At 41.4% G+C, this 26,243-nt stretch overlaps 1 protein-coding gene across 4 annotated transcripts in view; it reads right to left on the bottom strand.

The window, feature by feature from the left end:
* Positions 1 to 2,746, bottom strand: part of LOC105479570 (melanocyte inducing transcription factor) — a 224,152-nt gene extending 221,406 nt beyond the window's left edge. For all 4 annotated transcript variants that reach the window (XM_071092073.1, XM_071092075.1, XM_071092074.1 and 1 more), the window contains exon 1: positions 2,509 to 2,746. In XM_071092073.1, the coding sequence (XP_070948174.1) occupies positions 2,509 to 2,612 (104 nt within the window). In that variant the 5' untranslated portion in view covers positions 2,613 to 2,746. The remainder of the gene's footprint in view (positions 1 to 2,508) is intronic.
* Positions 2,747 to 26,243: the final 23,497 nt, after the last annotated feature.

The following is a 26,243-nucleotide window of genomic DNA, read 5'->3' as shown; positions in this document are numbered from 1 at the left end:
ATGACCCCTGGGGGCAAAATCACCTCCAATTGAGAACCAGTTTTAACAGGAACATTGTGGCTACTGTACTGAAAATTCACTAAATGTGGACATTGCAGTTTAAAAGACTACTGCAATAATCCAGGCAAGGGCTGATGGTGGCTTGGACCAAAGTAGTAGCAAAGGAGTTGGTAGCGGGCAGATTCTGGACATATTTTCAACTCTAACTACTCTGGACAATCCAGAGAAGACAGTTGATAGGCAGAACGGCTACAGCAGTCTTAACATACCAATTTCAACTTTTTCCAACAAAGACTTATAAGAAGTGAGGTGCCCCAGCAAAGACATAAGACAAAAAGCAATGAGAGAGAAGGCCCTGAACAATGTGTAGCCCTTTTAAGTCACACAACAGATGTCGACGACAATACCTTAGACAACTGTGGAAAACAGTATAGAGAAATGTTGCCAACTCCATATATTTATTCACAGATTTTATTTAACTGGTTTATTTCAAAGAGCATGTGTGTGCTCCATATACAAGTTTTACAACAACTTTTTTAATTTAGCCTTCCTTTCCCTGCTGGTTCAGGCCCACACCTGTTTCTAGCATTAACGTGTGAAGCCATTTCTTCCCACATACCCACATTTTTCCTTACACGTGCCTGCTAGCTAGCTACTGAGGACGTTCACCCTTACAAGTCTTTTTTGCTGACTCTGAAAAAGAACAGGCCCAAATTGTCCAACATGAGTTTCACGGCACTCATTTGGGTTTTTCCAGATGGTATTTTCCTCGCTCTCTCAAACTGATTTAATGTTATGTATCAGCTACCATCAGAAATGTTCCAAACAGTCCGGTTAATTTATTTCTTTCAGGATTCCACACACACACTCATTCCCTCATTCTGGCCGTGTAAGCATTTGCTTATAGAAGCAAAAGCAGAGACTGCCCAGTAAAACACTGGTCCCTTCAGCCGAATGCAGATAAAGCCCTGATGAGCATAACCAACAATACCCTTCACACAATATTACTCAAAACCCCCAGCCCCCAACACACACAATCTATGCTCACACACAAAACAGCCATTATGAGGAAAAACCACCAACTAAAGGCTGGTTTTATCCGTCGAACTGCTTAGGCGGTTTCCTTCCAATCTGCCATGAAGCATCTACAAAGAGGCTTCTTCAGCAATGGCAGTCAGTAGGTCCGCTGTTCCCAGATTTTCTTCCCCAACTGGGATAAAGAGTCCTGCCACAGCCCTGAAGGAAATAAACCTGGTTGCACTTTCCACTAGAAAAAGAATCAGCCCAGTGCTCGCCAGAGGCCAAGATTACACCACCTGGCTCCTCATTCAGTTGCCCTGCTCCACTCACCCTCATTTCAGGACCCTCTCCCACCCTGCCGGCCAGGCCCGTTCACCCAGGCTCCACCCACAGCGAAGGGCAGGGCAGCAAGGTACAGCCGGGTGCAGAAGTCCTGCTGGATCCTTCCAATGATAGCCTTATCCCAGCTCACAGCTTAGAGGGGTGTAAATAAACCCTTCTCTGCTATTCCAGCCTCCATTGACCATGTCCCTTTTAGTAACCACCGTAAATGAGAAGTACGAGGTGTCCAGAGTGCCAGCCGGACAGACAGAACGGAAGACACCCAATCCATTTCGACAGACAAGTGGGAATGGAGGCAGCAAAAAGGGTGGCTCAAAGGAAGTGGGCACTAGAGGGGATGGGGCATCACAGCAGTGGATGTCTTCACTCCTCCCCTGAAAAGTTTTTGAAGTCCCCAGCGAATTAAACACGTGTCTCTGCCAAGCGGGGTACACTCCCAGTAACCCCCAAGACCAAGGCTCATTTCCCCTCTGCAGTGAAGGCCTGGATTTGAATGGGATTTCCAGGGAGTTTAACTTGGACTAGGGGACACGCCCACCGCTGCCCTGGCCCCTCCCGCGCCCGCTTGCAGCGGTCTGGAGGTGAGAGGCGAAGCCCAGAGAAACCTCACCTGCAGGAGCCCAGGGACTAATTTCCCCACAGGGACCGGACTCCCAAGAGGTGACTCCAAGCTAACTAATTGCTTCCCTCCAATGTCGCATCCTAACCCACCCAAAGCTTCCCTCTCCGAGCCCTCAACCCGCTGGGATCTTCAGAAAGGGGGTTCACTAGAACTTTCTCCCCCATCCCACCGGGACAGCGTCCCGGCCCGGCGCTCCTCCTCCCCCACATCGCGCCAGATCGTTCCCCAGCCCCCACTCAGTCTCAGCAGCTGGCATCCCCAGCCGAGGGTCCCCGCGCCTGGACGCTTCGTCCCCGACGACCCACAGCGCCCTCCGAAGTGCGCTCCATCCGAGCCTCCTAAAGGCGCACTTGGGCCGAGCGGGCGCGGCCCCCAACTGCGGGGGGCAGTTCGCCCTCTGCCCCGGGGCAAGGGCACTGGGTCCTTGTCCCAGAGCTCCCGCGATCCGCTCTCCTCGCCCCAGAGTGGCAGACGCAGTGGCCCCCAGCCGCCTGCTGCGCCTCTGTCCAGCTGTCACCACTCACCTGCTCTTCAGCGGTTGACTTTTGAGTTCGTAATAGGTTTTGGGCTCTTCATGAAACTCCTCCCCGACTTCGAAATCCGGCACGATCCCCGATTCCGACTGCATGGCTCCTGCTTCCCGTCCTTCCACTACTGGAAAGTGAGAATAGAGCCCGGGGGCGGACGGAAGGTAGCTGGGCCTGGGTCCCTCGAGCCGTGCGCCCCCGCGCAGCGCCGAGCTCTGCCCGCTCGCCGGCTCGCGGCCGCCCGCCCCAGCGCGGGGAGTTTACACTCCTACCCGGGCGGGAGGGGCCGGCGGCCGAGCGCCGCCTGGGATCTGTAGTTCGGCCCGGGTGGGGCATTCCCAGCTCGCCTGTGGAGCATCTACCACTAAAACTACAGCTCCCAGAAGGCTAAGCGGGGGGAGCGGCAACGTGGTGGACACCGCTAGTGCAACTCCTGTTTGGATTCATTGTCAATGTCAGCAGCTCCTCTCCCTCCTCTCTCCCCACTTGCTTCAAGGGTACAGAATTGGCTACTTAATATGAATAAGAACGGACACAGACTGCTCTTCTACCGTCACTCCCACCTCTCAGCTCAGACATCTGCGAGGGCACGCCGAGTGCTTATTTTAAAAATAAGATAGTCAAGGGTTTTGGCACGAGAAAGTTTTAGCATTCGAGCCTGTCTTAAAATAAAAGGACTTCCTATCAGCCCGCATGCTTCCCTGGGCTGCTGGGACACATCAACTTGTCCTCGGATTGGAACAACGAGGAAGAACTTTCCTTCGCTTTGTAATGAAAACGTTATTGGAGAAATTGTTCTTGTGCGTTCCTTTTCTAAAGTCTGGACTTTTACAATACTATTCATCAGTTGAATGGCTCTTTCCCCTTTATCCAAGTAGCCACTTCTAATCTAAAGCAGCAACTGAAAGATTCGGTTAATTTAAAAAGGCACAAAGTTACAGACAGCGTCGTTGCTCTCTGCTTTTAATTACTCAGTTGACTGGGAGTTCAAATGAGGTTTTTCCTAGCATTTCAGCACTGAAGATGTACAAGTGTCGACTCCTTCCCGAGCTTCCCGGAATTCACTTCGGGAAGAGAATTTTAAAACTCTCTGTTGTGGTTCATTTGTACTTCTAGTTCCTTTCCTCTGATTAGCTCCAGTAGGACGTGTTCCTTCTTTTTAAAAGTGTTTTGAGGCATCAGGGAGGCAGTATAGAGTTACAGTGGCATTTAAAGGTATAAGACTCAGAGTTGAAATCCCCAGCCCTTCTAAGAAGAGCTGTGCAATCCCGAGAATGTCACTTGGTTCCTAGAAGCCTCCATTTCTTCATCCATAAAAGAAGAGATTGGCAAACCAGTTTTAGAAGATGTTGCAAGGTCAAATGTAAGAGAAAGTGATTTGCAATCTATAAAAACCCTTCTCAGTGGTCATTCTTTAATAGGTCTTGAAGTTTTTCCTTTCAGATTAACATCTCATCTTGGTGTTTGGCCTTTTAGAATTAATAAACAAAATGACTGTCCTAGGAGAAAACTCTAAAGAGGCTACAGTGACAACTGGGCACCTTCCAGGAGTTACCCCTTTGCATGTCTTGCCTCCCACTGAAACATTTTAATTTCACATCAGAAAAGATCTCCAGTAAGATGGATCGATGTTAGGGCTGGAGTTCTCAAAGAGATTTGGAAAAAGTGCAGAAGGCACACTAGGTTGCAGTAGCAATTACCAATTTTTCAGAATAACAATTGATCCCCAACATACGACTTTTAGGCCCTTCCCTGGAACCATTAAAATAAGTCAGAATACCTGAGAACACACATAAGGAAAGTGGGAGTTTTGTGCTCATAAAAGTGGGATCCTAGATTCCTTAATACATGGACTGCTGGAAATTAGCTGTCAAAAGCAAACAAAGAAAACTTGTTTCCTTCATGTTCTCTGGCAGAGAAAGAAGAAAGATCAAACATGAAGAGAACACGCAGTCTAGACTTCTAATCTCATCTGGGCTCTCTATTATCAGTGCTTGGAATATGGGAGGAGGGGTTGTCATAATAACTTACGGATGTTACAGACATTTAAGGGGTATGGGCCAGAGACACTAAACATCTTGCACAATAACAAACTTTCTTGTCCAAATTTCAGTGGTATGTATCCCCATTGAGAAACACTGGAGGCTGCCTAATCTTTGGGCTCACCAGAAGTTTTTTAATCTGAGGGAAGCTATGGATCCTCTTCTTAGAAAATACAGATAGAAACAAAACTGTGCATAATTTTGTTCAACTGACCCATTGAAGGCTATCACAGACTTTATGTTACAACTGCAGTTTATAACTTCTTTAGATCTGCAATGAAACAGTCTACCCATCACTTATTACATCAAATAGTGACCTTCCAGACCCAAGGGACTGACCTCAAAGGAAAAAAAAAATCAGGAAAACCAAGACCCCTGAATTCATCTCCAACTAAGTAAACCCGGAAGAGAGATCTCCGGGATGCAGACTTCTGAGCTGAGGTTGTCCTGAGGTTCACACAGATAGCTGTTATTTTTTTCTCCTATACATTTTCTTCTGGTCTCATCCTACTCCTTGTTCAGGAAAACTTTTCTATTACACATGGCTGGGTTATCCATTACAATGCAGTCTGCTACCCAGTGCATTCTGATTCCTTTAAGACTGGACAGGGGACCTTGACGTGACTAGAAGTCTTCCTTAGGACTTCTCTGCTAGGGCAATAGGAGAAGACTGTTTGCTTTTAAAGCCTGGTGCTAGAAGGAAGAAAATCTGGAGCTACTTACCCATGGCCACTTAGGGAAGCTAATCTGAAATGGAAGAGAATGAGATAAGATCAACAAAAGAATCAGAGACAAGCAAAGATAAAAAATAAAAAGTATGACAACATTGTTTCACTTCCTTGTTCCAACCATACCTGAAGTCAGATATCCTTGGACTTTTTAGATATATCAACAAAAAAAATTCCTTTTTGCTAGAACTATTTTTTTTGTCACTTGCAACCACAAGAGCTTTGCGTAATCACCATAAAAAATATTTCACTCCTTTAAATGGATGATTTTCTGTGGATTGCTATACCATTAATCCACATAACCAAAAGCTGGTCACCTGATAGATGTCCCCTGTAATCCCTCTTCATTAATGAGTTGAGCCTTAGGATTAGGTACCACTTTGAAAAATAGATGATAACAGTCATTAGATCCATACATTTAAACTAAATGTATTAAATGTATTAAATCTATTAAAGGTACAAAAGCAATGACTACAGATTATAATTGTCAGTAATATTACATGTATTTATGTAATACATTACTTTTTACATACACTTGTCACATGCATCTCTTATTTGAGCTCACAAAAATCCTTCAGAGATGGATAGGCAAGGGTTCCCAATTTACTCCATACTAAATACGTGCAAGGTATGGGTATGGCAATGTGCTAGGTACCTGGAGTACAAAAATATATTTGACTTCCTCCCTGCCCTCATGAGGCTTACAGTCCACGAGTTAAGTCAAGGCTTGTAACACAATGAGAAACCACACATAAAGCAGCAATGCTAAGCAGCAGATACCCGGTGTATGATTTGTACTCTCATATCCTCTTAGCTCAACAGCTATTTTTGGTGCACCCACTCTGTGCCAGGCACATTGTGCCCTAGGTATGGGGAAATAGCAATGATGACACATATGTGGTCCCTGCATATAGGACATGGTCCTTGACTTTTTTTTAGGAATAGAAATGGGCAGGATTTAATGGATAACAAGAGCGATAAATAAATACAAGGGTCTAAGAAAAGAGCAATCACTGAGGGTAGGAATGTTAAGACTTCTGGAGGAGATGTGACTAAGCTACATCTTTAAAAAAAAAAAAAATCTAGGGTATATGAAAACTGAATGTAATCAAGCCCCTAGATTTAACCACCAATTCACAGGAAAAAAAAAATGCGAGAGAGGAACTTGTCAATAACATCACAAAAATAGAATCAGACAACACAGAGATTTAGAAATTCTGTAAGACATTGAGAAATTCTTCAAAAAGTAAATAGCATGAAATAAAGGGGAAGGAAGAACTGGTAAAGGTTTTAGAAGATGTAAGAGACACATTAGGCATGTGAATTATATCTCAATAAAAAAATAAATTAGAGGCTAGCCTCGGGGCTCATTCCTATAATCCCAGCACTTTGGGAGGCCAAGGTGGGAGAATTGCTTGATCCCAGGAGTTTGAGACCAGCCTGGGCAATACAGAGAGACTTCATATCTACTAAAAATTATAAGTAAGTAGACAGGAAAAAAGAGACATGTCACTGAAATACCTTATGTGGACTTTATTTGGACCCTGATTCAAACAAACCAATTGTAAAAATTCATTCTGGGCCGGGTGCGGTGGCTCATGCCTGTAATCCCAGCACTCTGGGAGGCTGAGGCAGGCGGATCACGAGGTCAGGAGATCGAGACCATCCTGGGTAACACGGTGAAACCCTGTCTCTACTAAAAAATACAAAATAAATTAGCCGGATGTGGTGGCGGGCGCCTGTAGTCCCAGCTACTCGGAAGGCTGAGGCAGGGGAATGGCGTGAACCCGGGAGGCGGAACTTGCAGTAAACAGAAATAGCGCCACTGCACTCCAGCCTGGGTGACAGAGCGAGACTCCGTCTCAAAAAAAAAAAAAAAAAAAAAAAAAAAATTCATTCCGGGGAAAACTAGGAGAGTTTGAACATGGGCTGGAATTGAATGATATTTTAAAATTATTGTTAATTTGTATTAGGCATGATAAGAGTGTTATGCTTATCTCATTTTTATACTCTGTTAGAAATACATATAAAGTATTTATGGGTGAGATGATATGATGTCTTGGAGCTGCCATAAAATACTCCATCTCCTCTCCCTCTGTCCCCAAAAAGGCATGGGAAAGGAAAGATGAAATGTAAATGGTAAAATGTTGAAGCCAGGTGACAGGTTATGGGAATTCACTGTACTATTCTCTCTACTTTAGTGTCAGCTTGAAAATTTTCATGATCAAACGTTTTTTAAAAAATAAAGTAAGAAAAGAGAGAGGAAACTATCACAACAGTTTATTAAATGGGTTGCAATTTCTGATGAAATTAGATTAAAAAGCATGTCATTCAAAAAGAGAAAATGGACATGATGAAGATACAGAAGCAGGATTGTGTCTGATATGTTTGGAAATAAAGAGCCAGCAGAAACTAACTAGGGTGTATTTCAGCAGAAGGGAATCTTCAAAAGTCTACTGAGTAGCTCACCAAACCTAAGGAAAGGCAGCAGACTCTAGCTTATAAGCCATGAAACTGGGAACAACTCCAAAATCTATGCCATAGAACTGGTCTAGTGAAGGCACACCCACACCACTACACCTCCCACCACTATTGTGTCACTAAACATCATAGCTTGCACCTCCAATACTGCACACAGGACACTGTCAAAATGCTGCTACCACCATCCACCACCAAAATGGATTCGGCAAAGTCCTGGCTACTTCACCTGCTTATCTTCCAATCCAGTTGGTGGTTCTAGGTTTTGTGCCCAAGCCCTAACTGCAAAAGATGCTAGCTATCCAAAACTCTTTCTCTATTTTAGAGACTATAAAATTTAAAAAAAAAAAAAAAAAACCTATTTTGCAGCCTCCCTGGCAGGAATATTCAGTCATGTGTCCAAAAACCCAAAAATCTTCCCATTCCCCAACCTTCTTAAACACAATTCAACTTTTGTTTCTGTTATTTGAAATACATTGTAATGAGCACAGGAGTGAACAGTAAGGAGGCTATCTGGTTATCTAAAAAGAGGGTGAGATAGGTATACATGAAGAAAAATATAAATAACAGGAAAATACCAATGAAACAGGATGATGGGGTTGGGGAGAGGAGATGATCAACAGCGCAGTTTGCTGCACCTGCTTTCTATGTGTGCCAGGGCAGTGGGATAAATGCCAAGGCATGGGCCCTGCTCCCCAAAAATAATTTAAGCTACACAAAGTTTAGACACGAAACATGTCAAATAGGAAGGTAATTAATTTTCAAGGCATAAATCTGTTTAATGGATTTTTAGGGTCTTTTAACTTTTTGGATTATGGATTTCTCTGACACTCTGTTGAAAGCTGCAGACCTCCTAACCGGAAAAAAAAAAAAAAAAAAAAAAAGAAGTGCACAATAGAAATTTCATTTGCAAGTTCAGAGGCACCAAGAACCACCCTATGGTCTACTGTGGCTCCTCCTGGAGTCTGTGGATCATGAACTGCTAACTTCTAAATATATTATTCTTGAAATATATGTACTTTTCTAGAGCCACTGCAGAGGGCAAGGGGCAAGGGAAGAGTGTTATATTGTGCGAATCAGGAGAGGAAGGTGTTGTGCCCTTCTCAAAGTGTCATCCATGAGCCATGTCCATGAGAATCACCTAGGGTGCCCATTAAAATGCAGAGTTCCAAACCCAGAGCTAGAACTATTAAATCAGAATCGCCAAGGGGTGGGGATGAAAAATCTGCATTTTTAGCAAGCTGCCCAGCTAGTTCTTATGCATGTAGGAATTTTAGAACCACCGCTTTAAGGGATGACATCGAACCAGGCTGAATGAAATCACAACAAAAATGAGAAGAAGACAATTTGAAAACAATCCAATGTGAACTTTGAAGAGCTTGGATCTGAATATAAAAGGCCATATAAAGGAAAGGACTGGCTGTGCTCTGCAAGGTGACTTAAACGAGTTAGAAATGATGTTCTGATAGGTCTCAAGAGTAACTCATTGCAATGGAGCAACTGTGAAGAGTCAACAGGGTTCAGAAGTCAGCGCTGAGCTTGAGGGTGGCTTTACCTTGTTTAAAACAAATCAGTGCCTTTGTAGCTCATGAGTCCCAGCCCGGCAGATGGCAAGAGATGGTTGTCTCCCCAGAGCTACTAAGGCAGGAGCGAAAGAGGTGTTGGACCCTGATGTAGACTTAGAGACTCCAAACCTAACACTGAGCAGTAACTCAGTGGTACTGAGGCTCATGCTTTTAATTCTTATTCCAAAGTGTCTCACAGGATTGGAGCAAGAAGGAGAACACAAAATATTTCATGACATAATGTAACAAAAGAAGGAATATAAACTTCAAAGTGAGCATTGCTGCTTCTCTGTCGTCCTTTACACAGCTACCAAAGCAACATTACTTGCTTTTATGTAAAATATTCTGAATAAACTTATTTTTATACTAGAAAAGTAATAATATTTATTTAAAAATTAGAAAATGCAGATAAGTAAAGAGGAAAAAAGCACTCGTAATCCTACTATTCAGATATTTATACCTAGTCATATGTAATTCAGTATGTTCATATATATGTATAGATATATAAAGAAATATTCAAAAGGAGATCACACTGAATATACAGTGTTGTCACTGACTTTTCCCTGTCTTGAATTTATTATGTGCTTTTCCTTGTCTACAAATTTATTTTACTATTTTTAGAATATATAATATTTTCCACTATATACATTTACTAGAATTTATTTTTTTAATCTCTGCAATGTTGGACCTTCATTTCATTTCCAAGATTTCACTCTTATAGGTAAAGATAGCATTGCTATTTTCCTAGTAGCTAAGTCCCATTCACATTAATTTCCTAGAAATTGAATTGCTGGGCCAAAAAGCACTTCTGTTTTTGAAACTTTTGTGAAGAGGTATCTTTCTAGAATACATATCTCACCTTCCCCTTTCCCTGATTGAAACCTTTCAGGATTCCCATTGCTAAAGAGTAAAGGCCAAGCTATTTAACCCTGGATACCCAACTCTCCATGTCCTGGGTCCACCCACCCTCCCTTCATCCTCTCAGATCACCCCCTGAGTTTCATATTAAGCAACTGCAATAACCCCAAACTGCTTCAAGTTCTCAGAATCTGCCAGCCTGTTTTTCTCTTCCCCTTTGGCCTAAAGCAATTATTTAGACTAAAAACTCAATCAGGCCTGGCACAGTGGCTCACGCCTATAATCCCAGCACTTGGGGAGGCTGAGGTGGGCAGATTGCCTGAGCTCAGGATTTCGAGACCACACTGGGTAACATGGTAAAACCCTGTCTCTACTAAAATACAAAAAATTAGCTGGGTGTGGTGGCGCACACCTGTAGTCCTAGCTACTTGGGAGGCTGAGCACAACGATCACTTCAGCCCTGGAGGCAGAGGTTGTGGTGAGCCGAGATCGTGCCTCTGCACTTCAGCTTGGGCTACAGAGTGAGACTCCATCTCAAAAGACAGAGAGAGAGAGAGACAGAGAGAGAGAAAACCCAATCAGGTGTTACCTTCTTCAGGAAGCCTTGCCCAACTCTACCAACCTTCACCAGATCCCCAGGTTGGTTTTGGACCCCATTCCTAGATCCTTCACATACACTGTCTGTAATACACTGGATTATAATTATCTACATAACTTTTCATACACATCCACCAGCACCATCACACACATACCCAGTATACCCCTACCCTTGCCCAGACTGTGAGCTCCTACAGGGATGGGACCATGCCCATGATAGATACTCAGTAACTGTCTATTGAATGAGGGAATAAATTAGCTGTAAGTAAAAGAAAAAATGTTTTCTAGCAAAGTCACATTGGCTCCTTTCAGTAATAACAAAGATAACGCACATGAAAATGGGATTTTGACTAGGTTTTCCATAGTGTTCATGTGTAACAAATAGGCAAATATTGATTGAACAAAATAACTAACTGCTTCATCACTAGGGCTGTATCCTAGCCTGAATTGATTTATCAGAGCAGAATTTAGCCTGTGTCCCAGTGGCATTCCTGATAAGGAGCTGAGATCTTTCAAACAACAGGCAAACATGTTAAGACTTGCTGCTGGGTGATTTGGATAAATATGCTGAAAAGTAACTGAAAGAAGCATATTTAGCACTTATTAAGGTTACTGAAATAAGAAGCACAATAAGCCAAGATGCAGATACACTTCCTGTGGTGAAGTTTACAGGGATAAACCTCAAGGGATTTGACTTTCCCTTCCATGTTAATGCAAAACGTTGTCTGAAAGTTTTAAACGATAAGCATTCATTAATTCGGCTACAGATGAAAATACATTCATCTCAATTTTCCGCTGGAACCCGGTAAGGAATAGGTGCTCAATGTACTACTATTGAATTGACTTGCCAGAGTAATGTGTTAAAATAGCAAGATTCAGGGGTTAAAGGTCAAGAAGTTAGAAACACAACACCTAGGGACAAATGAAGAAGGAAAGTTACCCAGGACCTTACCTCTTAGAGATGAATTAGAGTGGACACCAGTAGACGGTCAGAGGACTAATGAGTTAATACATGTAAGGTGCGTAGAACAGTGTTTGACGCATAACCAGCATCATCCAAGATTTTTGCAAAATAAATAAATCTATCTGTATTTTTTATTCATTTAAAAAAATATCTGTTTAGTACTTACATGGTACTAAACATACTGGTGCCAGTCACATACTGAGAAAGACTAGTTAACGGACCCAGCTAAGGATTTTTAAAGTTTTTCCAGTTTAGGGCCAGGCACAGTGGCTCATGCCTGTAATCCCAGAACTTTGGGAGGCCGAGGGGGATGGCTCACCTGAGGTCAGGAGTTCGAGACCAGCCTGGCCAACATGGTGAAACCCCGTCTCTACTAAAACTACAAAAAATTAGCAGGGCGTGGAGGCGGGCACCTGCAATCCCAGCTACTAGGGAGGCTGAGGCAGGACAATAGCTTGAACCCGGAGACAGAAGTTGCAGTGAGCCGAGATCACGCCACTGCACTCCAGCCTGGGCGACACAGTGAAAATCTGTCTCAAAAACAATATAAATAAATAAATAAATAAATAAATAAATAAATAAATAAATAAGTTTAGTTTAGGCAAAAATAGAGTTTTTAAAGGTATACCAATAGTCTGGCCTCCTTTTCTGCATCAGAAGGGTCCTGGCTCCACCATTTATTGGCTGTATGACCTTGGGCAAGATATCTAACTCACCCTAATTCTCTATTTTTTAATTTGTAAAAACAGGTTAATAGAACCACATTAGTTGTTGTGAGTACTAAATAAAGACATAAATGTAATTGTCTGGAACATATGAGAACTTTGGCTAATTTTATGTTATTTTTAGAGAAATGAATACTTCCTTTTTCTCATGTCATTTTTCTTTTAGTTTATTATTTTGAAATGACCTTTCCTTGAAAATTATGAAATATATCACACTTAAGGAAAACTGCATAAAACATAAATGTATTCTTTTACAAATAATGATCCTTGCCCACTCACAACTTCCTTTCTCCAAGAGATAACCACTTTTATAGTAATCATTCCTTTTTTTGCTTTTAAGTTTTAACACTTAAGTGTGCCTCCCTAACCAATATAGTTCATTTTTCCCTATTTTTAGATCTTCTTCTATAAATGAAATTGTGGTAGTCAGTTTCCACAATGGCTCCAATGATCCTGGCCTACCGCCTATTATTTTTCCACATTGAATCAGGGCTAGTCTGTGTGACCAGCTTCAAATGCTAGGTCATAAAAAGTTATTGAGGTTTCTTTCTAGTTCTTTCCATGTGTTTACTCCGGCAAGGACCAGTAGAAAGGTCAAGCGGTCCTGTGAAGAGGCCCATGTGGATAGGAACTGATCCCTCCCACCAACATCCTGCACCATCTTGCCAGCCTTGTGACTGAGTGACCACAGAAGGGGATCCTCCAGCCCTAGTCAAGCCTTCAGATGTCTGCAGCCCAGATGACATTTGGCTGTAGGCTCATGAGCAACCCTGAGCCAGATTCACTCCAAACCACTCCCAAATATCTGACCCACAGAAACTATGAATAATAAATGATTTTTGTTGTATCAAGCCAAGAAACTTTAGAATAATTTGTTATGCAGCAACAGATAACTATCCAGGAGTTATACTGTATAAATTCTTTCGTATCTTTATTCTTTTACTCAACTTTCTTTAAAAAGATTCACCCATGAAACCGTACATAGGTTAGTTTATTTACTTTCATTACCATATAGCATCCCATTGTATGGATATGTTTTGGCTTAATTTTCATAATCATTTCTGTATGCAGAGGAAATTCTTAACCTGTAGGGCTGGAAAAGCCATACTTTTTTATTTGTGGGGCAGATCTATGCAGATGTGGGAGGGAGAGAGGGATAAATGGCTTTGGATCACCTTTGAGGCCAAATATGCCATCAGTATTTTAATAATTCAAGTATCTTGAATCACCAAAACAATAATGTTTGGAATGATGCTTACGTCTTTCCACTGCCAACATAGTTGGCATTCTGAGTGACAGCCTCACTAGTCCTTACATATGGTCCAGAATAGTCACTGGGCTTCACTCTCTCTCAAATAGAAATCAGAAGAGGGTTTCGGGTGGAGATACACACTCTCTTCCGGGATAGATTTTCCTCTGACTGATTAAATTAAAGCGAACATACTGAATGCCGCAGACTTAGAAAGTCATGTTTTCTTTACATTTGAGCTGTTCAGTAAAGCAGGAGTTCTGAGTAACTTCAGTCCACAACCAACTGGACAGCTCAGCTCTTTGCATTCTGTGGCTGTTTTGGTATCACACAGATTAAGAAAATGGGACTGCAAATCAGTTACCTGGTGAAAACAATATTAAGAATAAGAATTCCATTTCTAGGAAACTACACCACAGAAATACTCTCACTGTGCAATACTCAAGGTGCAAAAATGTACATACAAGAATTTCCATTGCAATATTTTTCATAATATTGAAAAACTGGATCCATGACATGAGGACTATAGATAGATTATGATGCTTCCTTACAGCTGAATTCCATGCAAGTGTTTAAGAAGGAATGAGACTGAGTTCTATGAGCTGACATAGAAAGATGTCCAAAATAAATTTTACACGAAATAAAAAAGCATGTTATAAAACAATATACGTCAATTCTATTTTCATTTAAGAAACAAGCAAGCTGGGCACAGTGGTTCATATCTGTAATCCTAGCATTTTGGGCATTTTGGGAGGCTGAGGTGGACAGATTGCTTGAGTTCAGGAGTTCGAGACCAGCCTGGGCAACATGGCAAGACCCTGTCTCTATAAAAAATACAAAAACTAGACAGGCGTGGTGGTATGTGCCTGTAGTCCCAGCTACTCTGGAGGCTGAGCTGGGAGGATCACTTGAACCCAGGAAGTCGAGGCTGCAGTGAGCCTTAATCATGCCACGGTACTGCATTCCAGCCTAGACGACAGAGCAAGACCCTGTTTAAAAACAAAAGCAAAAATAGAAAAACTTGTGTGTGCAATGGTGTATATGGATTAAACCATTAACAGCTACCATTGGGGTTGAGGAGGAATTATAAAGAAATTTCACTTTCAAAGTCGTACTTTTTTGTAACGTTTGATGTTGTTACAATGCATGCATATGGCTTTTGAAAGCAGGGGCAGGGGAGGAATGGGAATTTTTTAATATGTCATTTAGGTCAGTGATAAAAATGGCAATGATTATGGTGAGAAAAAGTGATCAACTATATACTTAACCCTTCGGATTCTCTTTAGTGCTTGCTATAGGATCTTCTTTTAACTACTAAATTATTTCTACCACCAAAGAGCCATAAAAACCAGACAGTATAAAAAGGCTGGGCAACAAGTGTATATTTTTCTCCAAACTCATCAAATTGTATACATTAAATATGTATAGCTTTTTGTGTGTCAATCATACCTTAATAAAGTAGTTTTATTTTAAAAGGCTGAACAGTAAGTGCTCAGGGCATCTATTTTCTGTACCACTCTTTATTACCATCTATTTTTCAGTTTCACAAATAATACATGTTAATTTTAGAAGTACTAGGAAACACTACAATAAACAAGAAGAAAAAATTATTTATAACTGACCCACCAGAAGGAAATGACTTTAGTATTTTTTGGACAGTTGTCCAAATTTATTTATTTATTTATTTATTTATTTATTTGAGACGGAGTCTCACTCTGTCACCCAGGCTGGAGTGCAGTGGCCAGATCTCGGCTCACTGCAAGCTCTGCCTCCCAGGTTTACACCATTCTCCTGCCTCAGCCTCCCGAGTAGCTGGGACTACAGGCGCCCGCCACCTCGCCCAGCTACTTATTTTTGTATTTTTTTAGTAGAGACGGGGTTTCACCGGGTTAGCCAGGATGGTCTCGATCTCCTGACCTCGTGATCTGCCTGTCTCGGCCTCCCAAAGTGCTGGGATTACAAGCTTGAGCCACCATGCCCGGCCCCAAATTTATTTTTAATATAACTATACACATACACACACACACATATACACACACACATATATATAGATACACATGCACACACATACACAAACTGTTCTTTTCAAAGAGTAAATACTGTATGCATTGTTTTGTAACCCGTTTTTCTTCAGATAATATATTTTGAACAGCTTTTTATATTAAAAATATATAATGATTATGCCTACAGAGTATTTCATTACATCAAGAGTATATTAAGGGACTTCAGAAAGTCCATAGAAAATATGTATTATGAAAAAAATGTGTGGATTTCAAAGTTCTTTTTCACGAAAATAAACTCGTACTAACTTGTCATAGCATATCTAATGGGATCTAGTCTAAGGCACTAAGAAAGATATGACAGTTGGAAAAGAGTTCCTATAAGAGCAAGATGAATTCTGCTAAAACTGAAGCAAGAACAAACATCAAATTTATGGTAAAGTTCGGGTGGAAGAATGATGAAATCACTGATGCTTTATGAAAAGTTTATGGGAGCAACACCCCGAAGAAATCAGCAGTTTACAAATAGATAACTCATTATTAGATGAGAAGAGACCATGCTGACGATGAAGCCTGCAGCAGCAGACTATCCACATCAATTTTCAAGGAAAATAATTCATCTTGTTCATGCCCTAATTTAAGAGAACTGACGATTACCAGCAGAAGCAACAGAAAACCACAGACATCTCAATTGGTTCAGCATACACTATTCTGACTAAAAAATTAAAGTTGAGCAAGCTTTCCATTTGATTTGTGCCCAAACCATTGTACCTAGATCAGTATCACTATGATCCTAGAGACAAAGCACAATCAAAGCAATAGCTACCAAGAGGTGGAGGTGGTACCGTCAAAGCAAAGGTAGATTACTCAAGAGCAAAGGTCATGGCAACAGTGTTTGGGGATGTTTGAGGCATCTTGCTCGTTGACTTTCTAGAGGGCAAAAGAACTATTGTTCTTTGAGAGTGTTTTGAGAAAGTTTTGCGAAAGCTTTAGAAGAAAAACACTCAGGAAAACTTCACCAGAGTGTCCACCATGACAGTGCTTCTGCTTATTTCTCTCATCAAACAAGGGCAATTTTGCAAGTGTTTCAAAGGGAAAATATGAGGCAGCCACCTTACAGTCCTGATTTGGCTCTTTCATCCTTGACTTCTTTTTGTTTCCTAATCTTTAAAATAAAATCTGTAAATGGCACCAGTTTTTCTTCAGTTAATTGTTTAAAAAAGACTGTATTGACATGATTAAACTCCCAGGACCCCCAGTTCTTTAGGGATGGGCTAGGTGGCTGATATCATTGTTAATGAAAGCGTCTTGAACTTAATGGAGCTTGTATTGGAAAATAAAGTTTATGTTTCTTATTTTTATATTTTAATTCCATTTTTCATTAACTTTTTGAAGTCCCCTTATATAAAATGATTATGAACCACTCCTGGATTTATAGGTAAAGTTAGTACATTTGCAAATATTCAAAACATTTATGAAAACTTTAATGCAAAACACATGTGGATTTTTCTAGAAAGGGAGCTCTTATCTCCTTGGATTCTCCTGGGGTTCTATAATTAAAGGAAAAAAGAGTTGAGTCACTGGATGATATGGTTGTGGAAGACACAGGGTGATTTATCTAACCAATCCCTCTTGATCATCTTGCTTGTTTCCAATTTTCATCACTATAAACAGTGCTATAAGTAAATTTAGGAGTTTTCAATTTTGCTATTTAGAAAAACATGAAAGGCACAAAGCGCTGAGATATCACTGAGTCTCCACATGTTTAAAAATAGACAAATGTGCTGCAACTCAGAAGGCATTCCTTTAGAGGCATCAGAGAAGAGATTAGAAACCCTCAGGCACTTAACCCCCACTAGCACAATTCAGCAAAGCCTGTCATAGACTGCCAAACTGAAGATGCTGATCAGCAGAAGAAATGCAGAAAATTGAGAAAATTATGAGGATATTCTCATAATTGAGAACATTGAAAGTAACAGAAAGTAAGAGAGAAAGATGTGAACACGGAGAGAAAGGAGGAAATTAGTGCAGTGAACATCAGTTTTTGATTGGCTCAGCTTTTATTTCTTCTTCCCTTCCTCTCCCAAGAGCACCTCCCTTTGCCTGTGGGGAACTGCCCAGCCCCCAACCCAGGTGGTATTGGTAAAGCTGTCCATCAACAGTACCCAACTCCTTCTGGTCAGAGGAGTAAGCTGCTGACTTAAGCTAGACCAATAAACCTATCTCAGCAAGCTGCACCTCCTACTAAGAAGCCCTGGGAGAAAAGGCTGTTGGAGCTGAGTCATCCAATAGCAGCACCCTACAAAACTGACCTGGGAGTTCCTGCTACAGAGATCCTCCAAGGACCCCTAGTTCCTACCCTTCCCAGACATGATTGTTCAACTATTCCTTCTGAACTCTAAGCTACACAATCTTCTTCCAATTAATTCCTTCTTCTTATGTAAGTTAATAAGAGTCAGCATCTGTAGTTTGAACAACAACAACACAAATTCGAATACAGTTAGGATGGGATCCACAGGTACAGTTAAAACATAGGGCCTACTCCTTGACTTTTCCTTGTTCTTAAAAATAAAAACACAAACACAGACGCTAATATTACCAAAAAATTTCGCTCAGGTCTCACAACTGTTTGTGATAGTGGAGGGAATAGACACAAATATCTTCTTACTAGAATAGAGAATTCATGAGGGCAGAGACTCTGTCTTGGTTAACAGTAAATACATCCTCCCTAAAGCAGCAAGGAGCACACAATAGGTGTTCAATAGATGGTTGTTATTAATGTTTTATTGTTGTTGTTATTGTTTCCTGACTCAAAAGCAAGAAGAAATATCCAAGATATACTGTCAAATTAAAAGCAAGTTGAAAAATACTTTGTATTATATGGTCCTATTTTTATAATTTTTGTGATTTGAAAATGAATATGAATGGAATGTCAAAATGTACACTAATATTTATAATTGCATTACATAAAAAATTATCTGGAATTATATTGCCCATCCCATCTGTTAAGAGTAGATATCGCTGGCAGGAAAAGAGAAATGGGCCAATTTTTTATACTTCAGTGTTACTAAATTTTTGCAGTTCAAATTTATCATTTCTGCAATTAGGAAATGATTTTTTAAATTACAGAAAAGGAAGGAGGGAAAAGAGAGAAAAAAGAATGAAAAACGGAAGGAGTTAAAAAGAAAGATAAAGAAAGGGAAGAGGAGACAGAAGGGCAGTGCCACTCTCTGGTGGCACTCTGCCATGGGCTCTATTACAGTGACCATCAGGCCTGTTCAGCAATATTTCCTTTTCCTCCATTCAGGCACATGGTAAGATAGAACTTCCCACACCTTGAAGGTAGGCCTGGCTATGTGTCTTGCTTTGACCAAGGAACATGAATGGCATGTGAAAATGTGAATGTGCAATGCATGTCACATCCAGGCAGAAACCTTCAAGGGCCAATGTGCGATCCATCACATTCTCCTTCCTCATCCACCACAATCACTGATGCTGGAAACTCCTTACAGCCTGGGTCCCTGAGTGAGGATGACATGGAACAGAGCCCCCTCCCCCATCAACACATGATGAATATGGAGCATACATGAGAAATAAACCTTTATTTTAAGCCACTGATTAAGAGTTAACTTTTACGTATTTAGAGATATATATATCCCCTTAACTCAGCTTCCCAAATATTAACATAGCCAGGGTATGTTTGTCAAAAATGATAAATTAACACTGAAACAACACTATTAATGAAACCCTAGACTTAATTCAGATTTCACCAGTTTTTTCATTGATTTCCTTTTTCTGTTCCAGGATCTAAATCAGAGTATCACATTGCATTTATTCATCAAGTATCCTTAATCTCCAAAAGTCTATGACAGTTTCTAGGTCTTTTCTTTTCTTTTCTTTTCTTTCTTTCCTTATCTTAGGTCTTTTATTTTCTCTTTTCTTTTCTTTTCTTCCTCTGTCTCACCCTTCCTTCCTTCCTTCCTCCCTCCCTCCCTCCTTCCCTGCCTCCCTCTTTCTTTCTTTTTCTTTCTTTCCTTTCTTTCTTTCTCTTTTTATTTCTCTTTTTCTTTTTTCTTCCTTCCTCTCTCCCTCCCTTCCTTCCCTTCCTTCCTTCCCTTCCTTCCTTCCTTCTTTCCTTCCTTCCCTCCTTCCTTCCTTCGTTTCCCCTCCCTCCCTCCCTCCTTCCTTCCTTCCTTCCTTCCTTCCTTCCTTCCTTCCTTCCTTCCTTCCTTCCTTCCTTCCTCTCTCTCTCTCTCTTTTTTTTTCTCTCTCTCTGCCCCTCTCTTTTCTCTCTTTTTAGTAACTTTAAAAGTTTTGGGCTGGGCGCAGTGGCTCACGCCTGTAATTCCAGCACTTTGGGAGGCCAAGGCAGGCAGATCATGAGATCAGGAGATTGAGACCAGCCCCACCAATATGGTGAAACCCCGTCTCTACTAAAAATACAAAAGTTAGCCAGGCATGGTGGCGGGCGCCTGTAGTCCCATCTACTCGGGAAGCTGAGACAGGAGAGTAGCTTGAACCTGAGAGGTGGAGGTTGTGGTGAGCAGAGATCATTCCACTGCACTCCAGCCTGGGTGACAGAGCGAGACTCCATCTCAAAAAAAAAAAAAAAAAAAAAAAAGTTTTGAAGAGTATGCATCAGGTATTTTACAGAAAGTCCCTCAATTTGGGTTTGCTTGCTGTTTTCTTGGAATTAGTCTGGGATTATGGATTTGGGGAAGAATACCACAAGGCAAGGTGCCTTTCATATCCCTACATATCAGAGGTACATAATATCCACCTGACTTATTCCCTGGTGACGTTAACCTTGATTGATTGGTTGAGGTGGGGTCTGCCAGATTTCTCCCCTGTATAATTACCATTTTTCTTCTTTCCATAGTCTGTTCTTTGGAAGAGAGGTCACTTAGGCCAGATCACACCCAAGAGGAGAAAAATTAAGCTGTAGCACTCTGTTGATGTACAAAAAAAAAAAAAAAAAAAACAAACCAAAGTGCTTTTTGTATCCTCTCACTCTCTAACAATCAACACAAAGACTTCTGTGACCTCTGGTCTGGTCACCAAGAAGTGTGTGGAGATTTTTCCCCATCAACAACCAATGAATTATTCAGTGGACACCAACTGGATGTGCTCTAATTCAATTCAGTTCTGACACTATCCACCTGGAGATAGCATCAGACCCTATAGGTGGAGAGCTCAGTTCCCAACTTCAGGTACCAATGGTAAGCCCCAGGTTGTTTTACCTGTGTTTCTGATGACCAGTTATATACTGGGGTTCCCATAGCCCCCTCCTTGAGTTCAATTGATTTTCTAGAGCACCTCACAGAACTCAAGGAAATACTTACTTGTGTTTCTCAGTTTAGAGCATATTGTAAAGAATACAAATGAAGAGCTGCATAGGGTGAGGTACGGGGAAGAGGTGCAGAGCTTCTTTGCCCTCCCTGGGTTCTCCACCCTCTAGGAACCTCCATGTGTTTAGCTCTCTAGAAGCTCTCTGAACACAGCCCTTCTGGTTTTTATGGAAGGCTCATTACACAGGCATGACTGATTAAAGCTTTGGCCACTGGTGATCAACTTAACCTTGCTCCCCTCTCCCCTCCCCAGAGGTTGGGGATGGGCTGAAAGTCCCTGCCCTCTAATCCTGCCTTGGTCTTTCTTGTGCTCAACCCACATCCTGAAGCTACCCAGGGGTTGCCATCCACTAGTCAACTCGTTAGCAAAGACAAAGACATTATTTTGGAGATTCTAAGGATTTTAGGAGTTCTATGCCTCCTAAACCTATGAAAATGGAGATGAAGACCAAACATACATTTCACAATATCATGGCCACCATCTTGGTTACTCTCTCTTAACTCTGAAGAAGCTAGCTGTCATGTCAGGTAAGCCACTCTATAGAGAGGGTCATATGGCAAGGAACTGAAGTCTCCTGCCAACAGCCACATGAATGAGGTTGGAAGTGCACTCTCCAGCCCAGGCTCACATCCCAACTGCAAACTCTTGAGATACCCTGAGCCAAAATACCCAGCTAAGCCAGTCCCAGGTTCCTGACCCTCAGAAACTGTGTAAGGTAACAAATATTTGTTGTTTAAAGCTGCTACATCTTAGGTAATTTGTTGTACAGCAATAGATAATAAATCCACTAGGCAACACTCTCATCTCTTTTCTTTGGCTTTTATCTCCAGATCTGGCTTATTCTTTCCTCTCTTTACATTTAATTTGTCTTGAACTTCATGCCTTTGGCCAAAATAACTACTTACATCTCCCCAGGTAACATCTCGTTGGTTCAAGGCTCCAGACCACACTCAACAGAAGTTACTCAGTTCCAAATTCTAGGGAAAGAGAAACTAATTGGTGTTGAATGGGTCACGTAACTGACTGCTCTGGTCCAATTAATGTGGGATGAAGGCAAGGTGTACATACATGGCTGTCTAGGGTCCACTCCTTGTGTGTACAGAAAGGGGTAATTCTCAGAGGGAGAGGGTTAACACGAGCCTGGCAGATACTCCACCAGTACCCAGCTCTCCATGTCTGACACACTTAAAGGAGTGAAAGACAAGACATGGGTCCCATATTCAGGAACTGGTAGTGAGATAAGAAGTGTGAACAATGAGAGGACCTCTTCACTGTCTTCTGAAACAGGCCAGACCTACATTCACATGGCTGCACTGATTCCATCTAAAAATGGCAGGAAGAATAATATTTTTACAAATAAGGGGTGACTTCAGGAGACAAATGTTTGAAATGCAGCATTATGTTACAAACAATAGAATTCCTAGCTATGTAATCCCAGACCCCATGGACATCAGGGATATTTTCAGCTCAACATCCAGTAAGTCTTTGATTTGTTTGCCGGTAAGGTGATAGCTCTTGCAAAGATTGGTTTAAAAATAAATACATCATGGCTGAACTCCTTGAGGCAAAGCATGAACAAATGGAGTGTCAGGATGAGTTAAAACCGGGCTTGGAAGGAGTTCCTGTAGAGTTCCCAGTTGGTGAAGAAGTATAGCTCACTTTACTAGTTGGTGTCCAGCTATAGCAGGATGTTATTAGCCAGTCTTACTGAAATCCACCCCTCTGCTATGAAGCAATGGAAATGGCAAGACCTGTGTCACCCAGTGATACTCTACAAGCAGATACAATTTCTGACACTGAAAAGATGAGCTAAAATTAGCTTTAATGTAAGAGCTGCCTCTGATTTTCAATTGCTTTGATATTTTAATTGAGATACAGTTATACACATGCAACTCAGAGTGACTGGGAAGGTAGTAAAACAATTACATAAAATATTATCCAAAATTCAGAATCCATTACCACCAAGGGTCATGTGTAAACATTTATTTAAATGTTGACTTAAAATGTCCTTGAGATTAAGGATGCAACGTGGATCCCTTTCAGCTACAAAGTTATCTAGATCAGTTCACAGCTAGCCTCCTGCTAATCATTCCCTCCAGATCCCGGAGAGAAGGCTGATCACATTGATAATCAAGATTTGCTGAAACAAAACCACACACACACACAAAATCTTCTGAGTCATCAAGTTGTAGCTGGAAAACATTAGACACAAGCTACAGAGTTCTGAGTTTAAAAATACCCTTTATACTTTTAAGTCTGTTCTCTTGAATTTGACTATGGAGTTCCAGTGCTCCTCTTCTCACAGCTCTTCAGAGAAAGAATCACATTCCAGAAGCAATAATACATGTCTATGATGAAAACAACCATCTACAGAAAGGAAACACCCAGTAAATGACATAGTATTTACCCCTGAGCAGTTACATGGGTGGGCCTTGCTAGTCATGTGCCTTTTTGCTCTCTGCTTCAGTCCTTAGGGAACCACATTCCTCAGGCTCTGTTGCCCTCGGGCTTCCAGGTGATTTAAGCAATAGGAGGCACTGGTTCAAGACTGAAAGACAAGAAGAGGCCAGAAGCCAGAGGACTTCTCTCCCACCCTGCTTCATGCGGCAGAAGCCATTTCTACTCTGTAGCACCATTTCTGCAGGACAGCCCCCTCTTCCTGATCCTAGTTCCTGCCTGACAACCCATTAGGATTCCAGCTTCCAGCAGATGGCCCCAAGTCCTGGGCTTTCATAACTTATATCTCTCTCTCCAGTCCTAGGGTCGGTACTAGCTTTCTGCTATTGCTAATTTCATGTCCTCTGTTTCAGTTTTCAGCTCTTTCTTCCCCCATGTAACCCATTTCCCATATTAAATTCCCTCTGTTTGAGACACCTGGAGTAATGGCAGATGTCTTATCTTAACCCTAAATAATACAGGGACAAGAAATTAACATGCACACATTCAAAAGTCCACAGTAACAAATCTACATAATAAATGAGTAAATTGGATAATCCAATATATGTTCACAGACAGCAGAGGTCAGAGAGACCTAAAAATTGAGCTTGCCTGTGATGCGTTACCGTTTCCCAGTGTGCCTCTCTTCAATATCTTGATCTTTCGGCTTCGGCTTCTATAAGTAATAGAAAGTAAGTAATAAGTTTAAATAATAATAACTCTTTTCCTCTTAGTATTTTCCAGTCAAATTTCTGAAAGAGCTTATTAAGTTATGTTGTTCTTGGCATAAAATGCTACTCACTCTGTTTATTGGTTTCCCTCTCTCATGGATCCAATCCCTCATGGTCCCTTCCTTAAGGACTGAACACACCAATGGTAGCTGAGATTGAGCATTAACTCTCCTGTGAGGGGCCTTTAATCTGTTATCTCATTTAATTCACAAAATAACCTGATAAGCAGTGTGTTATTATCATCTCCATTTTAAAGTTGGTGAACCTGAGGCTTAGAAATTAAATATTCTGTCTTTACACATGGTTGTCTATTGCTTCATCTTCTCTGAGGATTGCACCTTCAGTGGCTCTGTCCCTATTATAAGAGCTGGGGACAGGCGGCCCAGGGATTGGCAGCTCTAGTAGATAATGAGGACAGTGGTGGAGAGGCTATGGAAGGAGGGAGTCAGGAAGGTCTTGTGGAAGATAGGCTACAGAAGAAGAGAGTCAGGCTATGGAAGGTCTGTGAACCTCGGCCAGGAGGTATATTTAAATATTCATTAGATTCTCCATTAAGAGAATGATATTATTACGAGGCATAACCATTTTAGTTCATGGCAATTGATTCAGTTCTAGTTTTTTTTTTTTTTCTTTAATAGAAAAGGCCTTGCCATACTTCTATAAGGATTCAAAGACCTTCTCTTGTTTAAAATAAACACAATATCAATACAGAGCTCCCAGTCTCCACATGAGCACTATTATTTGAGGCTCATGGATAATTCCTATCATTAAAAAAACTGAAAAATCACACCCACCAAAAGTAAACACCATTACCATCTACCTCCACCTCCGTATAAAATGTACAGAAAAACAATATTGTTTATTTTTACTGGATGCCCTAACTACAATCTAATGTACTGCTGTGATCTTGCTGTGATGTTGAAACGAGTACATATCCAATTCTTGTGTAGAGTGATGAGTAAGACTGTCTTCCTATACAAATACCTGCTAAGGTTTTTTGTTTATGTTTTAATTGCACCTGTTCAAAGTTAGGAGTTCTGGGGTTTTGAATGAGTCAGCAAAAAGAAAATTTGATTCCACAATCCACAGTCCCCCCACCCGACATACAAATCTACACACCCGCCCCCCCCCATACACATTTAAACAGGTGCATGCTTCAACTTGACACTCTTATTGGAAGGCAGAACATGCAAACCTGCACCTCTCCCCAGGAACGAGGGTCTGTTCTAGAGAGTGAAGGAAGAAACGAAGGATTTAAAATGTACAATCCAGTGAGAATCCACCCAGCAGCGCAGGCCAACAGGAGGCCAAATGAAGCAGATTAAGGAGACGGAAGGCCAAGCGGGATGGCTCATGCCTGTAATCCCAGCACTTTGGGAGGTCAAGGCGGGTGGATCACTTGAGGTCAGGAGTTTAAGACCAGCCTGGCCAACATGGTGAAACCCCATCTCTACTAAATATACAAAAGTTAGCCAGGCATGGTGGCAGGTGCTTGTAATCCCAGCTACTCAGGAGGCTGAGGCAGGAGAGTCACTTGATCCCGGGAGATGAAGGTTGCAGTGAGCCAAGATCACGCCACTGAACTCCAGCTGGGGCGACAGAGTGAGACTCTGTCTCAAAAAAAAAAAAAAAAAAAGAAAAGAAAAAGAAAAAAAAAGAAGAAGAAGGAAGCCACTGGGCCACCACGGGCATTAACTTGGAGCAGAGCATTGCTGCAAAAGGATGGAGTCCTAGATTGGAAAACAGGAAAATGCACTTTCATACTTGATATATATCGAAAAAAAGCACAAGGGAAAACAAGTGTCTTTTCTTCCCACTGTAAACAGAAAGTCTCGTCCAAGTGTCAGGGGTCAATCTGAGCATTGTTGGTTTAGAATTCAAATGCAATAATGTGTCATGTAATAACCATGAGACGGAATTCTGAGAATAAATAGAAGGTACTTCTAAATCTGGGGTAGTTTCAAAATTCAAATTCATTTCCTTAATTTCCAAAACTCAAGCTGTTGTGAA

This window comes from Macaca nemestrina, chromosome 2 (genome assembly GCF_043159975.1).
Source record: "Macaca nemestrina isolate mMacNem1 chromosome 2, mMacNem.hap1, whole genome shotgun sequence".
Taxonomy (NCBI): Eukaryota; Metazoa; Chordata; class Mammalia; order Primates; family Cercopithecidae; genus Macaca; species Macaca nemestrina.
Note: the sequence above shows the minus strand (reverse complement) of the source record. Positions and strands in the feature narration are given on the sequence as shown.